This window comes from Lactuca virosa, chromosome 5, assembly GCF_052849685.1.
Source record: "Lactuca virosa cultivar CGN04683 chromosome 5, Lactuca_virosa_CGN04683_v6, whole genome shotgun sequence".
Lineage (NCBI taxonomy): Eukaryota > Viridiplantae > Streptophyta > Magnoliopsida > Asterales > Asteraceae > Lactuca > Lactuca virosa.
The window spans coordinates 42,795,369-42,813,342 of record NC_136430.1 but is presented as its reverse complement, the minus strand read 5'-3'; the positions used below and the strand labels follow the sequence as shown (position 1 = coordinate 42,813,342).

The 17,974-nt window shown below is 34.0% G+C and overlaps 1 protein-coding gene and 2 non-coding genes across 3 annotated transcripts; 2 read left to right on the top strand and 1 right to left on the bottom strand.

The window, feature by feature from the left end:
* The first annotated feature begins 1,259 nt into the window (after window positions 1-1,259).
* LOC145118240 (U5 spliceosomal RNA) lies at window positions 1,260-1,375 on the top strand. Its single transcript, XR_013713200.1, has one exon. It is a non-coding gene; the product is annotated as a U5 spliceosomal RNA (small nuclear RNA).
* Window positions 1,376-5,436: 4,061 nt separating this feature from the next.
* Window positions 5,437-5,554, top strand: LOC145118242 (U5 spliceosomal RNA). The gene has a single exon (XR_013713202.1). It is a non-coding gene; the product is annotated as a U5 spliceosomal RNA (small nuclear RNA).
* Window positions 5,555-5,743: 189 nt separating this feature from the next.
* On the bottom strand, window positions 5,744-7,884 carry LOC145117732 (adenylate kinase 4-like). Its single transcript, XM_079054037.1, has 6 exons — window positions 7,645-7,884; window positions 6,766-6,911; window positions 6,574-6,693; window positions 6,338-6,505; window positions 6,142-6,231; window positions 5,744-6,054 (listed from the first exon to the last, which is right to left on the bottom strand). The coding sequence occupies exons 1-6, from the start codon at window positions 7,757-7,759 to the stop codon at window positions 5,953-5,955; spliced, it is 741 nt and encodes a 246-aa protein (XP_078910163.1). The 5' UTR covers window positions 7,760-7,884; the 3' UTR covers window positions 5,744-5,952.
* Between the last annotated feature and the right edge of the window lie 10,090 nt (window positions 7,885-17,974).

Here is a 17,974-nt window from a genome sequence, read left to right as displayed (position 1 = left end):
TGCATACACATTCCGTAAATAGAGGATTGTATACCAAATATATTCATTGTGCATTAAATATTTTCGTGGAGTAAATAGGAAACAAATATGGAGTTATATTCTGAAAAATAAGACGAATAGCATTATGGTCAATTCACAATAATCGAAAGATGGATGTAGAGAGATGTCACGAGTACAAAATGTTTCACTTATTAGATAGGTAGATTAAGATGTATACTGTCATCTAAAAGAAGAGAATAATGACAACGGTGATGGTAGAACCATACCGAGTTTTGATAATTATTGTAGTGCTTTAAATTTACAATAAGTATATAAATGTTAAAGTAAATGATTTAAATACATATTTTTAAGTATGTATTCATATAATATACACATCCATACATATAATAAAATACACATACATAATTTTACTTACAAATACACAATTTTATATGTATAAATATGTATATTGATGAAAATATATTTTAGTTTTGTAATAAATATGTATTTTAAATGTATAAATGAATATTTTTATGCAAAATATGTTTTTTTTACATAGAAGTATATATGTTTACATAAAAACATAAACTCATATCATTACATTTGAATGAGTGATTGAATCATTTGAAGCGTGCAAAATGGCTGTTTGGGTTTCTTTTTCCAAAGTCATGATTCTAATTTCACTAAGTATATGACAATTTCGACCCATTCACTTGTATATTTATAAATTTATAAATTTAGTTATGTTTTATCTCTCAAACAATCAAATAATGGAAAATAAAAAGTTTAAGTAATATTAAACTTAAAAGTCACCCATCACCCATGATGGTATATTAACATTCTAAATTGTTTTATCCAATAATATCTTTATGTATCGAGTTAAAATGAACTCAAATTTTTTTATGAATAATTAATATATAAAATATTATTACGAAAACTATACCATTACATTACATTATCGTTGTTACAATGTTTCTCAGCTTACTGATTTCATTATACTTCTATTGAGAAAAAATGAGGATGGTCTTTAGTAAAAAAATCGTATTATTAAAAACATTTACAAACCACTTAAAAAAAGTAAATCCAAACCATCTTAGTTTTCAAAGTATTAAAAGTTGAAGTTAGAATCATTCTTACAAAAAAAAAAAAAAGGTGAGGTTTGGGTGAAAGAAGTTTAAAAAAATGTGGTTTGGAGTGCATCCCACATCGGCATCTTAGAGGAAACAGAGGGGCTGGAAGTCATTATATAACCAAAGCAGCTGGAGAAGAGAAAGGCACGCAGCCATGTAGTGAGCACAAAGCGAACTATTCTTTCGCCTTTTACTAAAGAATACCGTGTGCGCGCTGCCTATAGTGGCATACGCCTATTTTTGGAGTCTTTTCTTCTTGAAAAGCTCCAAACAATCTATAAAGTTTGAACTTTTTAGCTTATCAATTTTTTCATTGATTAAAAAATATAGAGCGATTAAATCATTTAAACTAACGTTCAGGAGTTGGAAATACCGAGTCTTACAAAGATAAAGCCGAAAGCATAAATGACAATTTGCTTTTCTTTTTTAGTGCGGGAAACTGAAATTAAAATTTTGAAGTCTAACTACAAAACCATTTATAGATTGAAAAAGGATTAAATTAACAAATATTCCTTATTTATACGTCCTATTCTTATATACATCGTTAACTTTTTTTAATTATTTAGTTATAATTAACTATTCGATTAGATCACACTAAGAGCTCCAAATTAAAAGAAACTGACACATTAAGAAGAAATAATAGGTTTTAGTTATTTTTTTGAGGTCTAATAAAATCTTAAACGGGACATTTGACTTCTATATACAAATCCAACTATAAAAAAACAAACAAACATTAAACACCCACTTAATGTAACGTGTGACAAGAGGAGGAAGGTAGGGTACATGAGATATCAAGGAGCACTGTAGATTTGTGCTAATTACTCCACAAATGTGGAAACGATAAATACTAAGACGTTTGATAAAAACGAGATTAGTAAGTGTTCGAAACACTAAGTGAGTAAGTCATATCAATATGCATGAATAATTAAAAGCAAAATGAACTATTGACACTTACATAATTGTAACCCTGTATAAATGAATAAGTGATTGAATAATTTAATGTGTTTTCCCCAAGAACAAATATCATAATTTTGATTCATGCACTTGTTAATGTGTCTAGTCTGTTAGGTTATGTTTTATTTTAAACGGCCAAATAGTTAAAATTAAAATAATATTTATATATATATATATATATATATATATATATATATATATATATATATATATATATATATTAAACAAGCCGACTAAGTTTAACGTAACCGTAATTATATCTTAAACAGATACAAATTTCTAATTATTTATTTAAAAATTTATATTATGATCGGAACAATAGTTTCATAACAACCCAACTCGGCTTGAACCAAAATAATCAGTTTTGACATGTCACTTAACTTACCGACTTGTCGAATTATTCATCTCTATTATATAAGCATAATGTAATTTAGTAAAATTAGAGATTATTAAGTAATTACACATTATCTTCAAAACCAATATTTTGGTATCCAAATATAATTATTGGAGTTATTAAAAGTTATAATCTTACATAAACACCCTTAGAGAAAATAATCAATTTGTGAGGGAGTAAAAAAAATTGGAACTAGAAAATCCGAAGGCGAGAATACAATTTTTATTTATTTATTATTATTATTATTATTTTTTGTAGATATTTCATGTCAAACTTTTATCATAGTAAAATAAAATGTTCTTTGTAGATATATAGTGGCATGCACCCATTTCAAAGAGTTCCTTCTTATTATGTTGAAGCCTCCAACCAATTTTTCTAGAAGCTATTTATTTATTTAATGTAGGACTTTGATGTTGTTTCTTTTTTATTTAACCGAGTTAACCAGGGCCGGCAGGGGCGGAGCTACTATGTAGCTCGGGGTATCCCGGACTACCCCTCCAATTTTTCCGTCAAATGTAAATTTTGTGTTTTTTTTTCGAAAATCCGTCACAAATCCGTTGGAAATCCGTCACAAATTCGTCACTAATCCGTCAGCAATCTATCACAAAGTCTGATAATTTTAAAATTAGTGTAAATTCACCGGTTTAGCGACGATTTTGTAATGGAAACTTCCTTTGGAAACAAATTTTTTTTCTAGTAGTTCAACCCCAAAAGAATTTGTGCTAGCCCTAATTTTTCTTTCTGGATCCGCCACTGAGGGCCGGTCTATTGGTTTTTCATGCCCAGGGCAAGATTAATTAAAAATGCCCCTATATATGTACAATATAATTCAAGAAACACATACTATATAATATTATTAAACATAGTGCAATACATTATTTATTTATTATTTTCTTATCAATAACAACTACAACTATGTTTTTTTGAAAACATTAAACAATTTCATTGTTCTGGACAATGTAATTCAAGATTTCTATTTTGCTAATTGCTAACCATTAATTTCATCATATCCAATCTCATTACTCATTAGAATTGGAACTTCCATGGGGTCTAATACATCAACATAACCCGCAAAACAAAGAACATTGTTAATACAAAACTAAGTGCTACCATAAGTAACATATCTCATATGCTAATTACACCATAAAAACTAGTCTAACAATACTCAAATCTCCTAAATCAATATTCATTATCTCTGTTCAATCCAATTTTCCTTTTCTGGTGTATAATTAGCTGTTTATACTTCTTTTTTCCAAAATCATAAAACATTGAACAATATGAAGCAACTACTCTTAAAATCAAGACAAATACTAATATTGAAAGAACAATAATTCAAATGGTGAAATATTACTCAAAAAGGTGATGTACTTGCATCATGGGGTGACCAACTTTTTTATGATGTTTTTAAAATGCATGTTACAACTTGCCATATCACAATTTTCCATCTACAATGATATTTAGCTTTCTCATCAAATGTTGAGGAGTATACTTGAAAAAGAAATAGTTTTTATCAAAAAGTTGAATGATGAACACAACTCAAAAAATAACTAAAAATTAAAATAGAAATTGTATTGAAGCTAGTCTAACACAAAATCAATAATCCAAAAAAAAGGAACATTGCATCACCAACAAATAGAGTACAAAAGAAACAATTGTGAATCAATATTTAACATCGGTATCTACAAATATGTAAATTTCCTCCAAACTTGAACTTTGAAATAACCCAATGCCTCAATGGTCCTCATCCTTGAGTTATCAGAGATATAAATAATTTAATCTCAAATTGGAAACCAAATATGGGGTATTTACAATTTCACGAAGCTAATCACTAAACAAAATCAGAAATCATGAAGCCATATCTGAATCAGAATTTACAAAGACTCAAAAAATTAAGTAAGCACACATCATAAAATTTTAAAACCGGAAATGGGAAACCAAAGTCTGATAAACTGATAAATAAATTGATTTCTTTTACCAGTGTCGGCTTACTGCATCACATTCGAGATTTCAATGTTTCAAAGCGACTGGGAGAATCTAACTGCGTGAGTGTCTGTCTTCTCATTTTCTAAATTGGTCGTGAAGTCTCCTCGTCTTCTGAAAATTTTGTCGCCTTCAAGATGCATGTGCGCACACCCTGTTGCGATGCCATCATCCTTGATGGCTTGATGTGATACATGTTGGTGGACTTGAACCTCTATTTGTATTAAAATTTGGGCCAAATGATTTTTTAGACTTATAAAAGGTGGACTAAAACTGATGCCCCCGTTAAGTTGATGCCCTGGGCAGTGGCCCAGCTCGCCCTGCCCTTGGGCCGGCCCTGGAGTTAACATTCTTACCTCTTTTTTATGGCTATTCATCATATGACCAAATGAAAAAAATGTAAAAAAATTTAAAGTTGTTGGGAAATCCTTATGGTTAGCAAGAAGCAAAGCCATTATTGAGGTGTACAATTACAGAACTCCCAAGCAAAAGATAACATATTTTTTTTGTTGATTGTGTATATGTATATGATAGAATGCTAGTCATAAGTTTTGTTTATTTGATAGAAGTAAAATGTAAAACTCATGAGATGTTTGGATGTGTTTTGGTACTAATGATTTTGATTTATAAAGCGTTTTAGAAACTTTGAATTAAAACACTCTAATTCAAGTTATTTATATTCAAAAAAAAAGTTTCACATTACTACGATAGAAAATAAAATAAAATTACAAATTTATCCGTGTGCGTTAATGTAATATTAAAAAGAATTTCACTCTTCCATTTTTTTTAATCAAAACAACACTTTGGTAATTTTATCCATTAGTTTCTAAAAAATCAAAATTTATGTCCAGATGGAATATTTTATTGGAATTATTTAGTATCTTGCAACCAACCACTTTGAATTAGTTTGGGAGTTCATCCCACATCGCTAGCTCAGAGTAAATAGAAGGCTTTGGAGTCGTTATATAAACCAAGCAGCTGGAGAAGTGAAAGGCACGCAGCCATGCAGTGAGCACAAAGCGAACTATTCTTTCGCCTTTTACTAAAGAATACCGTGTGCGCGCTGCCTATAGTGGCATACGCCTATTTTTGGAGAGTCTCTTCTTGCTGAAGAGCTCCAACCAATCTTTAAAGTTCAAGTTTTCAAAGTTGTTTCGACTGCTATTTTGCTGAAGTTAGAGCTCCAACATTCGAACTCTTCTAAATCAACCCATTTAGACTTTCTTGGCAAATCAAATGAAAGAAACTTTGCAATTATCCTATCTAACTAATTTGCAATACAAAATAAATAAGAGGTTTTCGACTATTCTATGAAGTCTAGATGGGTATTTGTATTTAATTTGTAACTGGATCAAAACCTCAAAAAGAGTAGTGTTCCTACATACAACTGTTCTCATAATACAACATAGATTAGTCCGAAATAAAGAAAGTGAGACAAAAAAGAAAGGACTCAATTCCAAAACCACATTCGTACAAATACTAAGCAAAAAAAAAAAAATATGGGAATTGTGCATATCATCTCATGAGAGCACTCTGGACCTCAGCTGTAACATCTTGTGGCTGTTTTTCTGCGTGAAGGTTTGCAACAATGTTTTTCTTCTTGTAATAATCAATAACCTTCAAATCAAACACCAAACACAAAAATTATAAGTTATTTACAAGTATAATTGACACTATATATTAATTGAAGACAATGAGACATACTGGCTCAGTCTGTTTATGGAATGCTTCCAGTCTTGACTTTAGGACAGCTGCTGTGTCATCTTTCCGTTGAATCAAAGGCTCTCCAGTCACCTTCAACACACACAAAGTAACAAAAGTCATTCAAAAACCATAAATAAATAAAAAAAATTCAATGAAGCTGATTACTAAATTATATAAATAAATAAATCTGACATACATCGTCTATGCCAGGAACTTTAGGGGGTGCAAAATTTGAGTGATAACTCCGACCACTTGAAGGATGGATCCAACGGCCAGTAATCCTCTCCTCTAAGATTGCATCATCTATTGCAAAGTTTAGCACTTTGTCAACTTTCACCCCTCTCCTTCCAAGCATCTCATCAAGCTATAACATAACACACAATTAAATATCACATTCAAGAATCTTGATTGATGTTAAAAAAAAAAAAAAACCTTTTCTGCCTGGACCACTGTTCTTGGGAATCCATCAAGAATGAAACCTTTTTGACATGAAGGTTCGTTGATAGCTTCATCAATTATCCCCACTACTAAGTCATCAGAAACCAGTTGTCCCTATTAAACACATAGGAATATAGGATGTGATGTGAGTACAAACAAGTATATATAGTAAAGTAAAACACATACATTCTCCATAGCCTCTTTTGCTTTGATTCCAAGAGGGGTTTTTGCAGCAACAGCAGCTCTTAGCATATCACCTGTTGCCAGGTGGCATAGACAGTATTCATCCTTGATTATTGGTGACTGGGTGCCTTTACCAGATCCAGGGGGTCCTACACAAGATGAAAAAACATATCTTAATTTTCATGGAAAACGCATAATGAATCAAAGATCTCCAACTGAGACACTATTTACCTAGAATAATAAGAATGTGTCGCATAATTCACATTAATCTTGAGGCAAAATACAACATGCAAAAGTTGTAATAAATGTTGATCTGTTATACACTTGCCTATGATTTCACTAAGCTCTAAAATTTGACACTAACTCTACCTCGCTAGTCGCTATTATGATTACCCCTCCTGTAAACAATATAGGAAGCAAATAGAATCCTAAAAGAATGTTTATGCAATCTCCTATAATAACCAAAATTTCTAACTAAACCAAATCCAAAATCAAGTACTTATTATAACCTCACGTTTAGGGAAAAAAGAATCATATTTGCTGCATTTCTACGCAGCAATACGATAAAGTCAATAAGAAAACACAAAAACTCATAGCAAACAGAATCCCAAATGAACGTTTCTGCAATTCTCTAACCGAATCAAATCCCTGATAACGTCATGTTTAGGAAATTGGCATATGTTAAATAGCGCAGCATGTTCGACATAGCAATCCGATGAATTTAAAAAAAAAATTAAAAAAAAAAATCCTAAAAGAGAACCTTCTGTTGACTAAATCGCATCGGATCTGAGCAAATTAACAAGACCAACACTTTGTGAAACAAAACTCAGGCAGAAACGCTTATATATGGAGAAAAAAATGGACATGCAAACAAGAGGTTACCGACGAGAATGAGGCGTTTGTCAGGTTTGGTAGAGCATTTCATACGACGAAGCAGCTCCATCATTAGGTCTACCGACTGAAAATCCTCCAAATTCACCGCCGTTGAACTTGTCATTGCCTCCTGTAGGGGTCTTTGCTCTCAAAATCTTCAAAACAAATTGATCAAATGATCAGTAATAGTTCTTGAGAGCTTCTTCGTCTGCTTTGTGAGCCTGTGACGACTTTGAGTTTGAGATATGCTTCGATTTAAGTCCCACAAAAGTGTACCAACACATTTCCTTTTTTACCCTCCATTGAATAAACTGATTATCTAGAGGGTGTTTGGCTTAGCTTTTGTGGGGCAAAAGTCTTTTTTGTAAAAAGACTTTTTGTAAAATTTGTTTTTTAAAATGTGTTTGGATTAGCTTTTGAAGAGAAAAAATCAAAAATTAAAGTGTTTTGTTTAATTTTTACATGCAAAATGACTAAAAATGACATGTTTACATATTTATTGGGGGTAGATGGAGATATAAAAGTAATTTTAATGTTTAACACTGTTGAAAAGTTGGAAAAGTCGTGATTTCGTGACTTTTCAAAAAGACCAAATTTACTCTATTGGAAAAGTCATTTTCAAAAGTCATTCTCGTCTTCCCAAGCATCTTTTTGACTTTTTCTAAAAGAAAAAGTCAAAAGTCATTTTAGAAGCTAAAACAAACACCCTCCTAATGGTCACAAAATCAAATAAATCAAATGGTAATTCATCTTTAAAAAATATTAATAAGTTGATGAAAAATAAGTTGTCATCTTTTTAAGGGATAATGACTTAAAAGGGTAACATATTTTTTGATATGTACACATTTAGTCACCGAGATTTTTTTTTGTCCATATTTTCCCATTGAACTTGTTGAACTGTTCAAAAAACATCCTTATGACCTGCAATCATAGGTTTAACCGGTTTCTGGCGAGTCTCCGGTCTTTTTCTCCGGCGAGGCTCCGATGTTCATGATTTTTCCGGCGAAACATAATCTTTTCATAAAACAAAGATTAACACATCAAATATATTCCAGATTCAAGAACACATACAAAAATAAATATATAAACACACATACATACACATCAGATCACTATTCATCGTCTTTAACCTCCAAGCCACCATTAAAATCGAGTTCTTGGGTTTATGATTTTCAGATGATGGTGTTCGAAGGGAGTGAAAGATAGTATGTGTTGTTCCAAATTCTACTTCAGAAAGGAAAGAATAGAGAAGTGTATGAGTGTTGTTCCAAAATCATGAACACACTAACTGATCTGGAAATCGTTCCAAAAACCAAAATCTCATATCTGGGAAGAAGATGAACACGATGAAGATCTACAAACAAAGAAGATGAACACACACACACATACTTCGATTTATGGAGGCTGAAACACATATATCAGATATGTGATGAACACAGATAAATATACATCAGATTATTGTTCATCGTCTTCAACCTCCGTTCATGGTGTTCTTAAGCAAATCTGAAACGATTTCTTGAGCAAACCTTTGGTTTTTTGAAGAATAAAACACCAGAAATGATTTCTTGAGCAAAACGATTGCGTCCAAGGCAGATCTAGCAAAAAACGAAATCATACACACATGTAGATATAGGTTCGTGTTTTGATCTAATACATACACAGACACATTCAAATCTGAAGAAGTTCTCAAGAACACGATGAACAACCCTGATGAACCTAATAAAGATCTCAAGAACACGATGAACAAACCCGTTAGAAGATCTCGATAGATCTGGAATTTTTGATCGAAGAAGATGAAGATGAAGAATTATTTTCTGGGTTTGAGTTCTTGAGTTTGAACAAAAAAAGATGACGATGAAAAATTGATTTCTAGGTTTGATTTCTTGAGTTTGAAAATCCAACACCCATATGGGTTTATGTTTGAAATTTGTTCAGATCTAACACAAACACACACGTAAATCTGAAATTTATGATGAACTCGTTTTTTGATCGTTGTTCTTGAAGATGTTTAACCTTGGTTGAAGGGGTTGAAGACTTTCCAGAAGAAAAACACCTAAATCTAAGTTTTTTGGTGTTTTTGGTCGGATACTCGCCGGAGTCTCGCCAGAAACCGGCTAAACCACCGATAGCAGGTAATAAGGATGTTTTTTGAACAGTTCAACAAGTTCAATGGGAAAACATGAACAAAAAAAAAACTCAGTGACTAAACATGTACAAATCCATAAATATGTTACCCTTTTAAGTCATTATCCCTTTTTTTAAATGAAAATTAACAACATATAATGATGTTGCCATTTCATCTATTAATATCTCATCTTATTATTACAATTTCAAAAAGCATACCAACATATTATAAAACGCATTATGTATTCCTTTTAAATTTACATATTATCCTGGGAGGACGCAAGATTTCATCTTAGGGGTGACACAATAATAGAAAAAAAAATCGAAAATTACATTGCATACAGGCAAGTAAGGCATTGTCGGTGCCATCATAGGACCCTATACAAAACCGCCCTTGATTCAAGCAAAAATAAGTGATATTGCTTATTTTTTTTATGTCAACCTAAAATCAAACAAGATAAATGTGTTGACACAAAACAACTGCTAACTTCTTAAAAAAATGAATATTTTGGTAAATCTGAGAGGTAAATGAAAATATAAGAGTTTTTTATACATATAAACAAAATGTGAGGATTTGTTCTAAATGCAAGTAAATAAATTGTTGGGTTTTTTGTATTATTATTATTATTATTATTAGAAAAAAAATTCAATGGTTTTTTGTGTTGTACAAAAATTGTTCAGAATTATACAAACATTCCAATAATTGATGGACGTCTAAAATTATTATTAATATCAATTATTTTTTCTAATAATAATGAAAATTACGGAATAATTAACAGAAGTTCAAAACTTCATGGACATTTATACCAATGATATTGAAAAGGAATCAAATTTCACGGGTTTACAAAACACTCAAAAGGAATCAAATTTCAACTTATAAAATAAAATGAATCGACTGGCAATATGAATCATTCAGTAAATTTATCATTTATTAAACTGCAATAAAAAAAACTCATCAAACCGATGCACCATTCTAGTAAAGTCCCCTATAATAACAATGGATAGTTTTTACACTGACCATGTATTATTTTTTGTGAATAGCTTTAATATATTTTTTGGATGTTATATGTTGGTAACACTTACCAAATATTATATTTTGATTTTTTCATTTGTTAGGTGTTTAGCAATCATGAAAATTGAATAGAGTATGTACATGAATGTGACATGGTGTCTTTGGTATTATCAACAAATGAAGGCAAACTATACACGATGTTGTGATTATTAATTTGCCATTTTTCTAACTCAATTTCTAACATTTTCATTGGCTAAAAGTTGTATTCTATTCTTTCATTTATTCACCTTAATTATAATATTTTACAACTTTTAACAGTCATCACTTCCGATTCGTAATAAAAACTGATTGATCGATTAACTGTATAACCAAATTTTAAACTAACTTACTAACTTATCAGTACACTCTGTTTATTTCATCATCATTTGCACTCATGTATCAACATTTTCATTTTCTTTTACCTTTTATATTTTTTTTAAAGCAGAAGATACAACGATTTTAAAAGTTGGGCTAATGATATAAGTCAAATCGAGAACGATGATATTCTAAAAATAAATATTTTTTTTGTGCAAACTAAAAAACATATGACATTTTTGGCAATCTATTCCAGCATCCACATTTATGGCTCATTTAACTGGTCCTACATTTTGCCCAAACACGTATTTTCAGTTAAGCATCCACTGAAACTTACACAACACAGGACATGACATAACAGATTGTATTGCATCTGACACATGCATTGGATATGTAGGTATCTTATGTGCAAAAGACATAAATTCTCTCCTCGTCCTTATCATTTTAGTTAGCCCTACAAAGCTTCTTCGGTCCCATACTAAACAAGAAAATGAAACCTCACACAACATAATTATATAAGCTTATTAAGGCTATTTTTTATGATGAGGGTATTTGCGTCTTTTTCATAAACAAAAGACCTCCAATCCATGTCTTACCTTGTTTAACCTTAACATGTGGGACAAAAAATTACAATTTTATAGCCAATCAGTTTCTGTCCCAATCCAATGCATGTCAAGTGAAGTACAACATGTTCTGCCATGTCGTCTCATATCATTATACAAGGCCTTAGTGGGCTTCATGTCAGTCATATATGAGAGAGAGATAGGTAGAGGATAACATGGCTTTAACCAGTGCATCTGAAGTCCATATAGTTAAATTGTCCCTTAACATTTGCATAATCAAAGTTCTATCCTTGTAGGATTCTTCACCCAAGGTGTCCAGCTCAGCAATGGATTCCTCGAATGCCTACTCATAAGAAAAACAATCAAATATATAATCACAATACATTAATTTTGATGATGCTTGTTTTATGGTATTTAAATAATTAAAGTTACCTGTTTAGCCATGTTGCAAGCCCTGTTAGATGAATTGAAAATCTCATAGTAAAACACTGAGAAATTTAGTGCCAATCCCAATCTTATCGGATGTGTTGGAGCCATATATGTTGCTGCAATATCCTTGAAACAATAACCAATTGCAAAAAGATTACATATAATTCAAATCTCACATGGTTATCATTCAAGTCCTAGTATACAACAAATAAACAAGATTTTACATTTAGATTAGCATCTATCATCAAAATCTGAATGTACTTCCATAATTTTGCTTAATTTTCAATATGACTCATATGATGCTTGTATATAGTCTATGCTCTAGTATAGTAGTACATACATTAATGATTGATGGTGTCCTTATATGAGAAATCACATGTATAGTCGAATTAGGGTTCTTCAGAGTTCAAACTAGCATATAATGATCTACACTGAACTACTGACTTGATAGTGTGGCATAACTGAATAAGAAAGGCTAAACGGATAATCTCATATCTCCTATAGGAATGCCATGACTAAGGGGAAATTTCATAGTCAAATTGTATAAACATGCATACTTCACAAATTTTAACCTAAATATCAAAATTCTTCAAGATATAAGTATAATATAAATAGTTGAACTACCTGAGCAGCTTTGTATGAATTCATAGCATCCTCGGTTGCTTCCTTTCGCTCATCTCCTACTTCAAACTTAACCAAATACCTATGGTAATCCTATTTCATCTTCAACTAAAATACCTTCGACTCACCGGTAGAACCCGATGGTACAAGATTCGACTCCAAAAGCTTCAAAATTCCCGAGCAAAGATCCGTAAGTTCTTTATTGACCTTAGGTTTGTAATCCTTGACTAGTACAACGTGATCGTCGTTCTTCCGTGATTCCTCCTTTTGTTCAATCGATGAAACGATGCGCCAAGCCGCTCAGAGAGAGTCTATGAAGTTCTTGTACGCAACGGAGATAAGGTTACGTTCCTCGACTGTGAGCTCAAATGTCACACCCCCAAACCAGAACGGCGGAAACGTTCGGGGATGGAGGACGTCATGTACAGTATCATAACAATGCACAATAGTAAAACAAGCAACAACATCCATTGCATTAATAGATAAGTTAATACATGTGTGTTCTGTGAATAGTTGTATGATACCAAAAATATATATTTAACAAAATAAAGACGAGTCTTGAACATGCTCCGTCTTCTCAAAAACCTGGTCCAGTGTACCTGTCTACTGGTGACCTGAGAATACAAGTTATTTTGAAAAATAGTATCAACATAAAAGTTGAGTGAGTGCATAAGTATTTTTTGTGTCAAGTGTTTGCATTTGTTTCATGAAAATGTTTGTATATGTAAAGTAAAAATGTTTGTATCTTTCCAGAAAATCCTATATTTTCTATTTAAATGAAAAGTAGTCTTCTACCAAGACTCAACTGTTTGTATGCTCTGTTCTCTTGAATAAAGTGTAAAATGTATGTTTTGTACTTGAAATAGTATAATTGTATGTTTTTTCCATATAGGTAACTATCTTTACTCGAAAAATAGTATGTGTTTCTCGTGTGAGAATATCACTGTATGAATGTAAATGGAAAATGAAGATTTACAGTAGTGTTGTATAAAATACACTACAAATGCATTAACTACCTTGTAACCATACAGGTTAATTTTAAGGTTAAAAATGTGATAAGGTTATAACCATGCTTGATTGACTAGTATAAAACACGACGTTCTTCAGGCATCGAAAATGATATGACATTTGTCACCCGTAGACTTGCAGGTCCTACTGTAGCTAGCAGCAAGGTGTAGGATTGTCAATCCAGTATAGATCTATACACAAACTCACGCTCTCCCTACAGGAGACTATGGTTATAAAAGTGACATAGCAAGGAAATTGCTATGCCATGAAATAGTATCTCACATTTCAGTTATATTGTTCTCGTTATAGTATGTATGTTCCTTCTGGTTCTTGTTATAGTATGTATATCCCTTCTTGTTCTTGTTATAGTATGTATGTTCCTTCTTTGTATGTTTCTTTGATCTAGAAATAGTATGTAGAAATCCTCTAAACTATACCTATTATAGTTTACTAGTATGTTTGTTTGAACTGTTACTAATTTGTAGAAAAGACTCAATTGTTCAACATAAGCAACTGAGTTAGTATGTTCCTTAAAAATGGGTTTAATATTTATGTAGGTATTCAATGAGTATAAATATGATTTAGCCGACAATCGGACTAGTGATCCTACCCTAAGCCCACAACCAAACAAGGATCAGGAGTTAAGGTATTTAGCAATAGTCCTAAGTCCGTTAAAGCATACTTATACATAAATAGATACACAAATATGATTTTTGATATAAACAGAAATCTAAGAATAGTTTTAAAATGGTTTTAACAAGTGTTTGAGTATAAGAAATCCTTTTGTTTGACGTTTTCACATGTAAGTGGTTAACAGAATTATATTGTTTTCTACTTGTATTCCCCCCCTTAAAAGCATTTAAAAGCATATAACACTATAATTTGTAGGGGTATGAACTCACTTTATGTGAGTGATACGATTGAATGTTCGATACAGGATGATTGATTCACAAGCTAGTTCCCGGGACAAAACAAGTCCTAAATAGCAATTTATGCAACATATTGGCATGAAGTTAGTGAATATAACCTCAAAGGCATTAGGAAAACAACCTAGGATGTAAGGAACACTTACAGAATAAGTGTTAGAACCGAAATCAAGAAACTGCTTGATGTTCACGGCCGTAAATGGTTCACGACCCTTGAAGATTTGAAGGGTTCACGGTCGAAAACTCGGAAATGAAGAACACTTGATTGCTGAAAGGATGAACTTTTGATGATTCTCTACAGATCCGAAGGTGGATTAAGGATCCTCGCATGATAGATGAGAGAAAAGAGGGTTTACGGTTGATGATCTTTGGGAGAGAATGGGAGTGTTTGCGGTCAGAAGTGTAAGTGAGACAAAAATCAGTCAACCTTTATATATATAGGGGATGAGTTCACGACGACAAACCGAGGTTCACGGCCCGAAGGCTGTTCACGGCCCGAAGGCTCGTTCAACGCCCGAAGTGTAACGACCCAATTTTACCAAGAAAATTTTTCATTTTTAGTTAATCAAAACCAATCTCATAAACCATAAAATCCCAAAACATTTGTTTTCAAATCAACATTCATTACATCATTGTTTTCCTTTTTAAAACATCAGAGGGTCCCAAGAACATCAAAAAGAGAGATAGAGTGCACACTACGTCATCACGCCTTGCCCTTGCCCTTAGGCTCTGAAGTACCTGAAACAATTCAACAACCTGTAAGCGAAATGCTTAGTGAGTTTCCCAGAGCATACCACACACATTCACATACACATATCCTGATAGCTAAAAAAAGCTATAAACATGCCACAAAAACTATGCAATATGATTCAGCAAGAATGTCATGGGCTACCCCACATGGTCTTTACCTAGGACCGCCATGGGCTACCCCACATGGCCTTACATCCAATTCCATGGGCTACCCCACATGGTCTTTACGTATGACTGCCATGGGCTACCCCACATGGTCTTATATCCAATGCCACGGGCTCCCCCCGGGGTCTTCCATACCAACATAATATCACATAACATATCAATTCATAAATGAATAACACACACATAACATGATCACATAATGGGCCGGCCTTGGTGCCGTAGACCCATAGGTATGGTGAGAAGACTCACCTCCGTCCGATGAATACAAATACTGCCCTCCCAATAATCCGCAACCTCCCAAGCTCAATAATAACAATAATATATAATCAATGATAAGACCTTAAATTACCCAAGGAAAGGCCCAACCTTCAAACTCTACCCCCAAGGCCTAATTACCCTTTTCTTGCAAATTGGGCCCCAAAATCCAAGTCCAATATCCTCAATGCGCCCCTTGGCCCAATAAGGCCCAACCAATAAGTCCTCCGCCCAAACAGATGAAAAGGCCTCAATCTTACAGAATCCAATCAAGCTCAACAGCCAAATGAGGCCCAAAGGCCCAAAACAGCTTAGGGCCCAACTGAGCTGCGTACGCCTAACGTACCTCCCTGGTACGCAGAGTGTACTGAAGGTCTAGCAACTACGCGCTGCGTACAGACAGTTATGCCCATCGTACAACCGTATTAAGCACTTTTCCCATTAAGTGTTTAATGCTCGAATCCCTCACGTCCAAAAGCTAGATCTAAGTCTGAAAAGATGTCCTAAGGCATAAAGTTGGCAACTTTATGCCCTTGCATGTCACATACACACCCAACCACTCCATTAAGACCTTTCCAAGGTCTTTTACCCAAGCATGAGGTCAAATCTCCCATCAAGCTTCCATTTTTATACTTCTAAATGACTAGGGGACCTCAGATCTGACTTTCATATCAAAAGGGAAGGCTTAACTCAACAAAAGAGGTCCAAAGTTCGTAAAAGGGACAAACCACCAAAACCCTAGCTAGATCTAAAGATTAGAAAGGAAAGATGCAAGCTTTTTACCTTCAGAAGCCTTGCAAGATGCTTTTGGTCCAGGATCTTGAAGCACCCACTTGATCCAAGCTTGCTTGACCACCCTTCTTCTTGAAATACACACAAAAAGGCCACAAATGAAATCTTTAAGGCTTAAGAATGATCTCACAAGGTTTACAGGAGTATATGGACGTTCTAAGGCTGTGGAGGCTCTCTAGGGTTTAGTCCAAGGGACTTAAAGTTGTTTAAATAGGCCTAAAGTCCGGAAAATTAGGGTTTTGCGTCCCTTGCGCGTACACCCTGTGTAACATAAGGTACGCCCGGCGTACCCTGATTCCTCCGAGACCACTTCCATGCAGTACGCTAAGCGTACACTTAAGTACGCCCAGCGTACTTAAGGGACCAATTATGCAAAAATTATCATTTCTTAGGGTTTCAAGACATACCATAATTTTGGATGTTACAACTCTCCCCCCACTTGAACTAGACTTCGTCCTCAAAGTCTGCAGCTGAAAACAGTTCGGGGTAATGCTCCCGCATCTCCTCCTCTGGCTCCCATGTCCATTCGGAGCCCCTTCGGTGCTGCCATTGCACCTTTACCAACTTCACTTCCTTGTTCCGAAGTCCCTTCGTCTTCCTGTCAAGAATGGCAACCGACTTCTCGACATAATTCATGCCCCATCCACCTGAATATCATCCAAGGATATAACCGCGGACTCGTCGACAACACACTTCCGAAGCTGAGACACGTGGAAGGTGTTGTGGATCTGACTAAGCTCTTCTGGGAGCTCTAAACGATAGGCTACTTTGCCCACTCGGGCTATGATCCTGAACGGGCCTATAAATCGAGGCCCTAGCTTGCCTCTCTTACGAAACTTGATAATCTCATTCCAGGGTGACACTTTCAGTAAAACAAAATCCCCCACCTGAAACTCAAGATCTGATCGCCGTCAATCAGCATAACTCTTTTGACTGCTCTGCGCGACCCGCAACCGGTCGCGCACCTGCTGAATCAACCCGGTGGTCTTGAGTACCACCTCCGTGCTTCCCATCACCCGATGACCAACCTCATCCCAGCACACTGGGGTCCTGCACCTCCGACCATATAACATCTCGAATGGAGCTCGATCGATACTGGCATGATAACTGTTATTGTATGAGAACTCTGCCAGTGGGAGGTATGTATCCCAACTCCCTCCAAAATCCAGCACGCATGCTCGCAGCATGTCCTCCAATGTCTGGATCGTCCTCTCACTCTGACCGTCAGTCTGAGGGTGATATGTTGTACTGAAGTGTAGCTGAGTACCCAGTTCCTCGTGGAACTTTTTCCAAAACCTGGATGTAAACCGAACATCCCTATCCGAAACCACTGACACCAG

Coding starts and splice junctions, on each gene's coding strand:
- LOC145117732 (XM_079054037.1), bottom strand. CDS start 7,759: ATGACAAGTTCAACGGCGGTGAATTTGGAGGATTTTCAGTCGGTAGAC. Junction 6,694..6,765: donor CAAAAGAGGCTATGGAGAAT/GTATGTGTTTTA, acceptor TGTGTTTAATAG/GGACAACTGGTTTCTGATGA. Junction 6,055..6,141: donor TCCATAAACAGACTGAGCCA/GTATGTCTCATT, acceptor TTTGATTTGAAG/GTTATTGATTATTACAAGAA.